At 46.6% G+C, this 11,614-nt stretch overlaps 1 protein-coding gene across 1 annotated transcript; it reads left to right on the forward strand.

The window, feature by feature from the left end:
• Nucleotides 1-866: 866 nt before the first annotated feature.
• LOC122945289 (NADPH oxidase organizer 1-like) lies at nucleotides 867-11,270 on the forward strand. The gene is made up of 8 exons (XM_044304323.1): nucleotides 867-959; nucleotides 2,910-2,990; nucleotides 4,802-4,877; nucleotides 6,627-6,807; nucleotides 7,553-7,743; nucleotides 7,962-8,075; nucleotides 8,371-8,488; nucleotides 10,477-11,270. The coding sequence occupies exons 1-8, from the start codon at nucleotides 888-890 to the stop codon at nucleotides 10,973-10,975; spliced, it is 1,332 nt and encodes a 443-aa protein (XP_044160258.1). The 5' UTR covers nucleotides 867-887; the 3' UTR covers nucleotides 10,976-11,270.
• The last annotated feature ends 344 nt before the right edge of the window (nucleotides 11,271-11,614 follow it).

Genomic DNA, 11,614 nt, shown 5'->3' on the forward strand with positions numbered 1-11,614 from the left:
GAAAGATGGATCCGGCATTGCATTGCGTCCGGATTGCCGGATCCAGCAGGCAGTTCCGGCGATGGAACTGCCTGCCGGAATCCTCTGCCGCTAGCGTGAAGGTAGCCTTCTTCTGACGGATCAGAAAAACGGAAAGCGAAGCGGTGATGTGAATGCACCCTAAGTATGCCTTCCTTTACAAGTCCTGCCAAGTAAGAGCGTTTGCCCAAACCACCCCCATTCTTGCACGACCCCTTTAAGCGCTACCTGGCCTTCCACAGGGGCACTCAGTAGAACCCTTCTCTCGGGGCTGCACCCTTTCTCATTGATAGGGTGGCCCCTTTTTAAAGTGTTTGCACCTCCTACGTGAGCAACATGGCTTCCCTACTCCTGTGCATTCTTAGGCTTTTCGAGTCCCTACCAATGAATCGTGGCACCCGGGGCTGTGTTGCCATCTTGGACTGGGCATGTGGGCAACTAACTCTTATTTCCAGGAGGACAACCACCAGAACCTGTACAATACCGCAAAAAAAAAAAAAAAACACCCAAAAAATGAAAACAAAAAATTCCTCAAACAAGCAATAACAGTCCAGACCACGTCCAGAGGGGGGCGCCGGACAGAAGCAGCTTTTACTATTGTGACATGTGCCAGTGCGCTCTGCTATGCCAGGAATGTCTCTTGGCTCTGCGATATCGGTTGGAATCTCTAGACACCTGTGCAGACAGGAAGGAAAGGTTCCAATATTTTTTCTATCTAGAGGTACAAGAAATGATTCGATGAGTCACCAGACGCGCCTTCCTGATTGGCTGCAGGAGCAGAAGCCACACCCCCTCCCCGCCTCCTGTCCTGGCTATACAAGTTCACGGCTCCATCTGTGAGCAGACTTCAGTGCAGCATCCTCGCAAAGATGAAGGGACGTAGCAGCCGGCATCCGGTGAATGTGGAAGCCATTGGATTAATGCAACATGGTGACCAGAAGGTGAGAGACGGAATATTATTATTTATGTAATCTATGGTAACATTTTGTATAATTATTTGTCTTTTTTTGTTACATTGTTGCTAGTTGTTAGAAAATTGCTTATAGAACAATCGCCTCATATTATTTTTGTAGATCCTTGAGCTTTGGACCTTGAAACTATCAAATACCTTTTTTCCGACTTTTCCATTCGATTCTAAGCTGATTTTAGAGCAGCCTGTAATCTGCAGCGCACTGGCTGACTACAGACTGCCCTGTCCGGGAAAGGAATCAGAAATGATGAAGATTAGGGCTCATGCACACAAATGTATTTTTTTTTCCCGTTCCGTTTTTTTTTTTATAGGTCCGTATCCCCTTCAATGGGTCCACGTGAATTCCCTTTCCGTATGTCCGTTCCGTAAAAAAATAGAACATGTCCTATTTTTATCCGTTTTGTGGATCGATACGGAAAAAAGCAAAAACGGATGCAATACGGATGTCCCACTTTTTGTTTTTTTGCAGATCCGTGTTTTGAGGACTGCAATATACATACGGTCGTGTGCATGAGCCCTTAGTTCTAGATTAGATCTGATCTGTAAATGAAAGCTGGGTACTTTCACACTTGCCGCAGGACGGATCCGACAGGCTGTTCACCATGTCGGATCCGTCCTGCGGCTATTTCACCGTGCCCGCGGACCGCCGCTCCGTCCCCATTGACTACAATGGGGACGGGGGCGGAGCTCCGGCGCAGCACGGCGGTGCACGGAGAAAGGCCGCCGGACTAAAATTACTGCATGTCAGGCTTTTTAGTCCGGCGGCCTTTCTCCGTGCACCGCCGTGCTGCGCCGGAGCTCCGCCCCCGTCCCCATTGTAGTCAATGGGGACGGAGCGGCAGTCCGCGGGCACGGCGAAATAGCCGCAGGACGGATCCGACATGGTGAACAGCCTGTCGGATCCGTCCTGCCGCTAGTGTGAAACTAAAGGGTCACTGAAGTTTTGAAAAGTTTTTTTGATATGTCATAGAGGCATAGCAAAGGTTTTGATCGGCGGGGGTCTGAGCGCTGAGACCCCCACCAACTGCTAGAAGGGGGAGAGAGAGGCGCTCACCTATTGCACACCGAATCAAGACTTTCTATTGAGCCCATCTCCTGCAGCGATGAGTGTGCTATGTGAGGGCTTCTCTCTCCTCGATATAGCGATCCGTGGGGGTCTCAGCACTAAGACCCCACTGATCCAAACCTTGGATGTGTCCCAATGACATATCAAAAGTTTTTAGTTTTTTTTAGACCCTTTAAGGATAGTCCTCTGACCGAGTTACAGGTAGTGGAGCGGTAACTGCACCCTTGTCCTGGTGCCCAAGGGAGCGCCAATGGTCCTTCCGACACATAAGAGACACATGTGATAAGTGGGGGACGTGTTAGAGATTTTGCATTGGGGCCCAATACAAAATGATATATTATGCGTCATATATTAGTAATGAGGGTGTATTGAGGTATTGCTATATAAGCAGTTGCCTAATCACAGGCTAGAGCTATGCTGTAGACCAGGGAGGGGGTATGCTTTGCATTTACAGTCATTATGGCTCCAACTTGGTGTAAATAGACAATACGACTGGTTCCCATGAATCTCAGAGGTGGGAAAAAATATATGCAAATTAGCAGCCAAAGCGGAGACCCCCTTCTGTGGGGAGGACTGTTTCGGGGTTCTTGACCCTCATCAGTTCAGAGGTTCCTATGAATAAAAATGTTATACTTTTTCTTGGAATCGAAATGGAATCAAAATTTTGGTATCCTGACAGCTAAATGGAATCCATCATTTTTTTTTTTTTTACTTCTTGGTTTTAATTAATAAAATAAGATTTTTTTATGATTTTTTTTTTTCTTTATAGAATATTAAAATGTCAAAAAAAAAGGATCAAATAGCAAAAAACACAGATATAAAATAGCGTTTCTCACCTCTTTTCCCCTCTCCCAGACCTACATGTTTTCGGTCTCATGGTCCGACCACAACAAGCTCCTGGTTTACAGAACATTTGGAGACTTTAGGAAGTTCCAGGTGAGAAGAATGTGCTACAAGTCGTCTCCATTAAAAGGGGCTGAACGGTTATTATATGAGACCCCCACTGATCACCTACGATCTTCAGGGGGACCCATAAGAAAGTGATCTGTTTCCCTGCGGCGCCATCACAGGTGAAACTAAGCATTACACAATTTCTATTCAAATCAATGGGTTGTTCTGTATCTACAGGGGTTGTGCAGGCAGTATATATGGATGACCTATCCCCAGGATAGGTCTGATCGGCGGGGGTCTGACACTCGCCCCCCCCCCCCAATCAGCTACTTGAAGAGCAGGCTGCGCTCCATGTGAGTGCTACCTCCCCTTCATTACTCTGCCCGTCGTCTCAGAGGCGAGTGTGATTACAAGTACTCGCTCCATTCACTTGAATGGAGTATTTGTAATGACACTATCCTGCGGCAGGGGGGACGACGCGCAGTGTAATGAAGAGGGGGCAGCGCTCGCATGGAGCTGATCGGCGGGGGTGTCAGGTGTCGGACCCCCGCCAATCAGATATTGATGACCTGTCCTGAGGATAGCTCATTAATACGTACTGCCTGCACAGCCCCATTAAGGCCTCATGCACACGACCGTTGTTGTGTCCCGTGTCCGTTGTTCCGTGATTTTCTGCGGACCCTTTGACTTTCAATAGGTCCGTGGAAAACTCAGCTAATGCACCGTTTGTCATCCGCGTCCGTGATTCGTGTTTCCAGTCCGTGAAAAAAATACGACCTGTCCTATTTTTTTCACGGACAACGGTTCGCGGACCCATTCAAGTCAATGGATCCGTGAAAAAACACGGAGGCACACAAGATTGTCATCCGCGTCCGTTTTTTTTCCTATCATTTGCATGGCAAACTTGACTTAGATTTTTTTTTTACTTTCCTTCATGTCTGGAGATCCTCCAAAAATAAAGGAAGACACACGGAAACAAAAACGGACACGGATCACGGAACAACGGAACCCCTTTTTGCGGACCGCGTGTGCATGAGGCCTAAGTGTGGATGTGAGGCCCGCTCTTTAGTGACTCTCTGCCCTGGGTAATAGTCGGGGGTCCTGACATGGTGGGCCACATGCACCCAGAAGCTGAACTACAGGTTACAGGACTCTTTCTGGATTGGATTTGGTCATTTTCCGTATCACCTGAACGTCACGTTATAGTGAATTACACTTTTTAATAACTCATTGCCAAACCCGTATTCATTTTACGGTCTTCAAATCGCAGATCCGCAAAATACGGATCTGCATTTTTTTCGCAAACCCATTATCTGCATTTTGCCGACATATTCTTTTTTGCAGGATAGCCCATCCGTGTGCTTTCCGCGACCATATGTCCGTTTTAGAAAAAGATAGAACCTGTTCTATACTTGGCCGCAAAATGTGCATCGCAGACCCATTGAAGTCAGTGGGTCCGGAAAAATGCAGATGCAACACGGACGGGTTCCTTTTTTTTGCAGATCCGCAATTTGGGGGCAGAGCTGTCTCATTCATCATTTAGTCATAGAAAACGGTCTAAATGTAAGACAGCAAGGAAGCTAGCTTACGTTTAAAAGTACAACTACAAAAAAAAGGGGGTCAGTCAGCACATCCCATTTTTTTTCCTTAGATTTAAAAGTGGCGCTGGATCCGCAGAAGTTATGTTGAGTCCGGCGCCTCTTCATAACTCCGCCAGTGCAGGGCTTTATTAAGATTGGTCTTGATAAATGACCCCCTAAATGCCCCGAATTTTGGACCTATTTAGATTAAAAAACTGTTGTGATTCGCGGGCAGACGCTCACTTTAATAAGATTTATTTTGTCTTGTGTCCTCAGCGGGATCTTAAGAAGAAATTCCCACTGGAAGCTGGAGCCCTGAATAAGACGGAGAGAACGCTGCCCAAACTGAAAGGTGAGTAGATCAATGACACACACACTCACTGAGCTGTGATAGGGAGAGAGCTGCAGCAGGAAGGACACACTCACTGAGCTGTGATATGGAGAGAGCTGCATCAGGAAGGACACACTCACTGAGCCTTGATAGGGAGAGAGCTGCAGCAGAAAGGCCACAATTTTGAGTTGTGATAGGGAAAGAGTTGCAGAAAGGACATGCCCCTCTGAGCTGCCAGCCTGAAAGGAATCTTGAAGAAGAATTGGAGCAGTGATGGGAAGATCTCTGGATCCATGGGCTGGTTCTAGCTTTGTTGGATACAGATTGTCATGTCCTAGATGATGTCTGGTTTTCAGTTTTTTGACATTTATCATGGTATAACCCTATAAATATGTTATTCCAACTCTCCAGCATGAGAATTCTGACTTCCTGCAGTCACCACTAGGGGGAGCTTACTGCGTACTGCTTATACATTATGAGTGTTTTTTCAGTCTATAGATACTGACGGCCTGTCCTCAGGATAGGTTATCAATATCAGATTGGTGGGGTCCAATATCCCGCACCTCCAGGCAGACGTGGCACCAGAAACTATACAGTGGATGAGTCGGAAGCAGAAGGCTCCATCCAGTGGCCGTGCTGTGGTACTGCAGCTCAGCACTGATTGCTGGAGGGGACCTGTACACGCCACTTGTATACGGGCAGTCCAGGTAAGGCCTCATGCACACGACCATATTTTGTTTCCGTGTCCGTTCCGTTTTTTTTGCGGATAGGATGCGGACCCATTCATTTCAATGGGTCTGCAAAAAAACGCGGACACCACACTGTGTGCTGTCCGCATCAGTATGTCCGTTCCGTTGATCCGCAAAAAAAATTGTGCATGTCCTATTTTTTTCTAGTTTGCGGACAAGGATAGGCATTATTACAATGGATCCGCAAAAAAAAAAAAAGAATGCCATACGGAACGTCATCCGTTTTTTTTGCGGATCTGCAATTTGCGGACCGCAAAACACATACGGTCATGTGCATGTAGCCTAATAAGGTTGTCGACGGCCAAATGACTCACGGAAAGTGAAAACCTCATTTCAGGAGGAGGTCATTGCTCGTGGACTCTAGTCCTCTGGATGCCATTGAGTTTAATGGGCCCCACACCCTCTCCATGGATATACAGTGTCCGGGCACAGCCAGCATTCTTGTCACTCGTGCCATTACTCGGGCAGGCCGGGGCTGAGTCATTTTTAGCTCCGTGCCAAATTTATAGACGGTGGAAACGTCATACAGTAAACACGCAGCGCTGGACTCACAGCTATATGAACGCCGGCGTCCTTCTGATCCGCCAGAAGAACAGAAAAATTAAGAAAAAAAAAGGATCCTGTATAAAAACGAATGCTGTAAAGAAAAAAACGGATCCTAGGCACATTTTTATTTTATTTTGCGGAATTTATCAAAACGAGTGTGAATGAAAACTGGCCTAGTTGCCTTCAGCAACCAATCGGATTGATCCTTTCATTTTCCGAAGGAGCTCTGAAAAGTGAAAGGTGAAATCTGATTGGTTGCTATGGGCAACTAAGCCCATTACACCAGTTTAGTGTGTAAGTTGGTAGCGCAAAAAAACACACAAAAATAACATGAGGTGAAGATGGATCTTTAGTTTTAGGTTTTTCTTAAATATTAACTTTCTGAAGGTTAACGCGCCATAATGAGATGTGACCAGCAGGTGGCAGCATGGTCCTAGAAATGGAATTTGATAGCAAAGATATTTTTATTTTTCAGATGCTCCCAGAACTGTGACGAAGAGGAGCGCCTCCAAGAGGTTCTTAGAAAGGCTGCGCCTCCTGGAGGACTATTCACAGGCCTTGCTGAGGCTGGACGCCAAGATTTCACAGAGTGATTTCGTGGTTCAGTTTTTCACCCTACAACCCCGTGACCTGAACCCTTCATTTCCTGAAGACAGGTGACGATCTGCACGAGTATGATATTCAGATGCGCATTATCAGTTCTGTGATCAGTGTCGGACTGGGGTACCTAGGGCCCATCGGTGTAACGGATTCTGGGGGCTCCTGCACACTAACTTATTTTTTTTCCGTGTCCGTTAAAAACCTAAATGACTCGGTGTGCATTCCGTGTCTGTATGACCGCATGGCCGTTCTGCAAAATGATAGAACCTGTCCTATTACTGTCGGCATTACAGACAAGGATAGGACGGTTCTATCAGTGGCTGTTCTGTTCTGCATAATGTGGAATGCACACAGCTCACTACTGTCACACACCTGAGAAATCAGCCCAGCACCGCACAGGAGTCCTTCTCTCCAGCAGCCACAGTTTTCTGACAGCAGGGAGGGCAGGAGGATGGCCAGACATGTTCTCTCCTCCTTCACTGCCAGCAGCCCCAGAAGTCTAGAAGATACCGTGGGGCCTCCTGTACCATGTACACCAGTAGGAGGCTGCATCACTGTGAGATACTGCCATCTAGTGGCTACAATAATTATCTCTCCTGAGAAACAAGAGAAATAATTACTCCTGCATCTTATCTCGGGCGCAGGAGACTGGGGGCCTACCAAGGAAACCCCCGCCTCCCCGGTGGGCCAGTCCAAGCCTCTCTGTGATCGTTTAATAAGCCTAAAAAAGCCGTTTATAATATAATCCTTGAAGATCCAGAATCATGGACTGAATCTTGTGGGTTACGTTTTTCTATTCAGCCTTTTCATCATGCCGTCTGAGAAAAAAGAGGAGACACAAATCATCTCGTCTCAAACCCCCGATATCTCTGCTCCTCTCATATGCCCCAAATACATGTGTTCGGCAGACTACGAAACGGTGGATCTGAAGAACAGGCCGTTCAGAGTGAAGCAACATGAATTTCTAGATGTTCTTCTGAAAGACAGCACCGGTACGTGACCTTGTGATCTGTTCTTCCTGAAACAGCGCCACCCGATAACCACAGGCTGTGACTGGTATTGCAGCTCAGGCCTATTCTAGTGGATACCAGACACCGCCTATGGGCAGGAGTGGCAGTGTATGGCAGCAGAGATACTTTCCACCTAGTGGTCATGTAGCTGAACTGCAGATATATAGAGTATCACCACTTAACTGGCTTTTGTACGGCAGGCTGGTGGTTGGTGGAGAGCGAAGGCCGACAATTAGCCTGGTTTCCAGCACCTTACCTGCAGGATCAGAGGAATACAGAAGAGTGCCACATTGCCAAAGAATGCCAAGGAGAGGGTACGATGTCATTTTAATGTCCTGACAACTTATATCACACAAGTCTAACTCGAACTAATCTATCCTCTTCGGATAAAGACAAATTTAAGGACCAGTCTCTTCCCTTCAGCTGGTCAGCACCACTAGAGGGAGCGCAGGAGTTCACTGTATACTGCTTTATTATAGAGTTCAATGTATGCTGTAAGCTCCCCCTAGTGGTGGCTGCAAGGACAGCTAAAAAAATAATGTGAAAATTAAAGATTGGCACTGACAGTAGTCGCGCTACATAATTCTCCTCTTCGCATTGACTTTGTAGGTACCTTGTGTGTGGTGGTAAAAGCCTATGAGGCGCAGAATAGCGATGAACTGTCAGTGGGGATCGGAGTTGTGGTGGAAGTCTTGAGAAAATCGGATTCTGGTTGGTGGCTCATCAGGTAAGATTTTGGTGGAAAGGTTTAAAAGGGTTGAATCAAGTCCTATTAGGCAGGGGCATGGCCAAAGGTTCATGGGCCCCGGTGCAAAAGTTCAGCTTGGGCCTCCCCTTCCCTCAGTGCTTTGTGGCCAGGGGCAGGGGAGCACATAGCCTTCCTGCTGCCTGAGGCAAAAATTGAAAACGGCATCCCCGAAATGCCAAATTCTTGACCTAACCCCTTCCCTCCAGCCAGGGGTATAACTTGACCAGCATGCACTTTCTATAATACCGGCGTCTTCTTATGTGGCACAAGGGTCTTCGGGCCCCCTCAGGCTCCTGGGCCCGGTAGCTACTTCTGCACCCACGATAGCAGCGCCCTAGGGCATATGGGCACCATAGAGGAAGGTCAGACCACCCCTCTCTCTATGAACCAGAATGGAGAGGCGTTCCGTAAGAGCCGCTCTCCTTCTTGTGAAGGCACATCGTGGACGTCCATTCATGTGACTAGTCCTTACTACACTACATGCGGAAGGGGAAATGCATGGCTGGGGGCAGCTCCTGGAAAAATGAGCTAGGTGCCATACCTGGGTGATAAAGTGATTGCTCCAGGGCCACATTTTGGGCTGTCTTTGATGGAAGATACTTTTAAGAAATAATCAGGTACAGGAGAACAACCTCACTGCTCTCTTATATCATGGAGGCACCAGCACTGGTACCAGATATAGTCTTGCGCCACACCAAGGCTGGTCTTCACAGAAAAACCAGTTAGTGACTGATGACCCTTGACATAGTGAGGAAATATGCAGCCAACTGTTGTAAAAATGTCATCAGTCCCTCCCGCCTTGTACAGGACTAATATCACGTAGACGTCACTCCGCCCTTCCTATTGCAAAAAAGACAAGGTTAGGTTGGGTTCACACTAGTGTTATGGAGTCCGTTATGGCTTTCCGTTATAACAGGGTTATAACGGAATCCATAGGATGGAATGCAAAACGGAAGCCTTTAAGAGGTATTCCGTTTTGCTTCGTACTAAATAGAAGTCTGTGGGAAAACATAACGGATCCGTCTGGGTCCCGTTATGCAAGACGGAAAACAAAGTCCCGTCAACAGACGGATCCATTGCGCTTGCCCATGGAACTCTATTATGACGGATCAAAACTGAATGCTAAGGGTAAATATACACTTTCAGCATTTATCTGTGGACAATCCACACTGAAATCCGCAGCTGTGCGCAGGGAAATCCGTGCGGTCAATCCGCATCAATTGGTGCGTATTTTCAGCATCTGGATTTTACTCTCCCTATTGAAGTGAATGGAAGAAATCCGAACAGGAAAAATAAAATAAATTGACATGTTGCGGATTTTTAAATTCGCACCGTAGGTAAAAATCCGCGTGTATGAGAATTTCAAATTCTCATAAAATACGATGTAAATGACCTACGGTGCGTATTTTCGCAAGCAAATCCGCACAGGAAATCCGCACGCAATCCTGTTTGTGTGCCCTAAAGGTTTCCGTTTTGAATTCCATCTTACAAATTCCGTTATTTTACATTATAGCCATGTTATAACGGAAAACAATAGCGGAATTTGTAACACTGACGCAAACCCGCCCCCCCCCCCAAAGGTATACATAAAGTGTACAATAAAAATAAAAAAACGAATAAAGTTATTTAAATCACGCTACTAGCGGCACACCGCCGCTTGTAGCCCCCAACAACCATAAACTGTACATCCCCCTATATAAAAATTGGCCTATGGGAAAGTGGACACCATTTAAAAAAGTAATTTAGTGCCACTTTGTGCTATTAAAATAAGTAAAAAATAAAAAAAAAAGTGAAAAACAATAATAAATTGAAAAATCAATTTCTCTGTATAAAAGATAACTAAAAATAGAAATGACATAAAATGAAGCACCATCACCAAATAAAAATATTTGAAATACAGAACGGAAAGATAAAATTGTTTTACAAAAGCGGTAGAATTGATAAATTTATGTTCATATTTGCCACAGATACAACAGAAGAACCGGCTTCATCCCATCTCTCTACCTAAAACCATACTGGAACCCATGTGAGAAGATCCAGCATATCCTCAGCAGGGAACGCTACGTTTCCACACCCAATCTACTCGAAGATAATTTTTTGGGAGACGCGTATTCTTTTCTGGCCTTACGGCCTTCATTTGACGACCAGAGGCAGAGTGACAGAGGAAGGTCCCTGTCCTTGGGGGCCACATCGCTGGGCTCTGAAGCCAGGTCTGACCTGGATTCAGATATGGATAGTGTGACGGGAAGCAGTGGTAGACTTAATTCCTCCAACAGTGAGCTCTCTTCGCTGAGCATCTCCAATTCGTCACTGCCGGCGACCGCATCGTTGTGTGGCGCGCCCAAAATCCCAGCAAGACCCAAACCGGATGAGATCTTACAGAAGTGCAGCACGGTCACCAAGAAAAGACTGCAAAGGTCAAGAGGGAGCGTCCAGGCAGCAGAAGTCACCGGGACCATGTCCTAGGTCATGGTGGTGACGGCTGGAAGCAGTGTCGGACTGGGGTACTTAGGGCCCACCAGTGTAACTGATTCTGGGGGCCCACCTTAGGGCTCCTGCACACTAACTTATTATTTTTTTCTATGTCCGTACCGTTTACTTCACTTAAATGGGTACGCAAAAAAAAATGACTCCGTGTGCATTCCGTGTCTGTCTGTCCGCATGGCCGTTCTGTTAAATGATAGAACCTGTCCTATTACTGTCGGCATTACAGACAGGACAGGACGGTTCTATCAGAGGCTGTTCTGTTCCGCATAATGTGGAATGCGCACACCCGGAATCTATGTTTTGCGGATCCGCAATTTGCAGACTGCAAAGCATCCAACGGTCGTGTTCATGAGCCCTTACAGGAATATTACAGATGACGTATGATGGCCGACACTCACAGCACAATGCACAGACATACATGTGGCAGAACTTACACATAGATGGATATCCTGCACTTAGGTCAGTCAGAAACAAGACGCATGCAGCACACACCGATCACTCATCGGACACATGTGGCACACAAGACACTTCTACGTGGCTCCCATGCCACTGATGCATATGTTACATGCTGCACATACACCACTGATACATAGAACATATATAGCACACACCAATCAC

Source organism: Bufo gargarizans, chromosome 8, assembly GCF_014858855.1.
Source record: "Bufo gargarizans isolate SCDJY-AF-19 chromosome 8, ASM1485885v1, whole genome shotgun sequence".
Lineage (NCBI taxonomy): Eukaryota > Metazoa > Chordata > Amphibia > Anura > Bufonidae > Bufo > Bufo gargarizans.

Coding starts and splice junctions, on each gene's coding strand:
- LOC122945289 (XM_044304323.1), top strand. CDS start 888: ATGAAGGGACGTAGCAGCCGGCATCCGGTGAATGTGGAAGCCATTGGA. Junction 6,808..7,552: donor CCTTCATTTCCTGAAGACAG/GTGACGATCTGC, acceptor TTTTCTATTCAG/CCTTTTCATCATGCCGTCTG. Junction 8,076..8,370: donor CAAAGAATGCCAAGGAGAGG/GTACGATGTCAT, acceptor TTGACTTTGTAG/GTACCTTGTGTGTGGTGGTA.